Source organism: Calidris pugnax, unplaced genomic scaffold (assembly GCF_001431845.1).
Source record: "Calidris pugnax isolate Ruff unplaced genomic scaffold, ASM143184v1 scaffold280, whole genome shotgun sequence".
NCBI lineage: Eukaryota > Metazoa > Chordata > Aves > Charadriiformes > Scolopacidae > Calidris > Calidris pugnax.
The window spans coordinates 27,202-28,616 of NW_015091123.1; the positions used below are offsets into that span (position 1 = coordinate 27,202).

Here is a 1,415-nt window from a genome sequence, read left to right on the forward strand (position 1 = left end):
GAGAGGCTCGACGAGGCCCTGGGCAACCTGGTCTAGTTGGGGGGGGCCCTGCTGACTGCGGGGAGGTCGGGCTAGATGGCCTTTGGAGGTCCCTTCCAGCCTGGACAACTCTATGATTCTATGATTCTAAGTGTGCCATGAGTTTGTGGGGTCTCGAGTGCTATTTCGGGGTGTAAAAGCTTGGTGGGGTTGTGGGGGGGACACCCAGCCTCCCTAGAGCATCCCGTGAGTGATGCCGTGCTCCCTCCTGCAGCATCCCCGAAGATGGAGCGGGGCAGTGAGGACCTGCTGAAGCTGGAGACTGGCTTTGGGGACACGGAGGTGGCCCGGTAGGTGATGGCAGAGGCTTCATCGGGGTGGGGGTCCCCCCCCCAGCAGCCCAGCAGCCCCCCAGCTGGGTGCCAGCAGCAGGGATGCATCCCGGGGTGGGATGCGGCGAGGAGAGGTGGGTGGGGGGTGTGTGTGGGGTGTGTGTGGGGGTTCTACTCCATGTCCCAGCGTTGAGGACCGTGCCTGTGCCACAGGGCCACCAACCTGAGGGCCAGCTTGCCACTACCAGAGTACTGTGGGCCAACTGGGCGCCTCAACCTGGCCACCTACCTGCGGGGCCAGCGGGCTCGGCGTTGGCTGCGCCCACGTCTCTGCGTGGCTTATGGTGAGTGCCACCTGGCAACCCCACCATGGGGGCCAGCTGGGGTCCCCTCACCCATGCCAATGCTCGCCCCCCCCCTCTTCCAGGCGTGCACCCCCAGGACAGGACCATTGGGACCAAAAACTTGACGGTGGAGGCAACGGACTCCATCAACATCCTGGTCCACGCCGCGGCACGGCAGGGTAAGGTGGGAGCATTGGGGGGTGGGGGAGTGTGGGGTGTCCCCCCACCCTGGACCCCCCACCCTGAGCACCCCTTTGCCCCCAGACCCGCTCCCACAAGCCGATGCTGAGGGTCTGGATCCACCATTGATGGAGCGGCTCTGGGATGCTGGTGGCCAACCCGCTGCCCTGTGGCACATCTTCCGCCCCGAGGACGCCGGTCGCATCCAGGATTTCTTGCAGAAGGTGGGTGTCATCACCTCCTGGACCATCCTTGACCCATCCAGTGAGACCTGGATGAGCTGGAGAGCTGGGCAGAGAGGAACCTGATGAAATTCAACCAGGGCAAGTGTAGGGTCCCACACCTGGGGAGGCCCTGGACCATCCTTGACCCACCCAGTGAGACCTGGACAGGCTGGAGAGTTGGGCAGAGAGGAACCTGATGAAATTCAACCAGGGCAAGCGTAGGGTGCTGCACCTGGGGAGGAAGAACCCCCTGCGCCAGCACAGGTTGGGGGTGACCTGCTGGAGAGCAGCTCTGAGGAAAAAGACCTGGGAGTCCTGGTGGACAACAGGATGCCCATGAGCCAGCAATGGGCCCT

At 64.0% G+C, this 1,415-nt stretch overlaps 1 protein-coding gene across 1 annotated transcript in view; it reads left to right on the forward strand.

Annotated features, from left to right (window-relative positions):
- HR (hair growth associated) overlaps nucleotides 1–1,415 on the forward strand; it is a 27,744-nt gene that overhangs the window by 25,155 nt on the left and 1,174 nt on the right. The window contains exons 10-13 of the mRNA XM_014958390.1: nucleotides 254–329; nucleotides 525–655; nucleotides 739–834; nucleotides 920–1,059. Coding sequence (XP_014813876.1) covers nucleotides 254–329; nucleotides 525–655; nucleotides 739–834; nucleotides 920–1,059 — 443 coding nt within the window. The remainder of the gene's footprint in view (nucleotides 1–253; nucleotides 330–524; nucleotides 656–738; nucleotides 835–919; nucleotides 1,060–1,415) is intronic.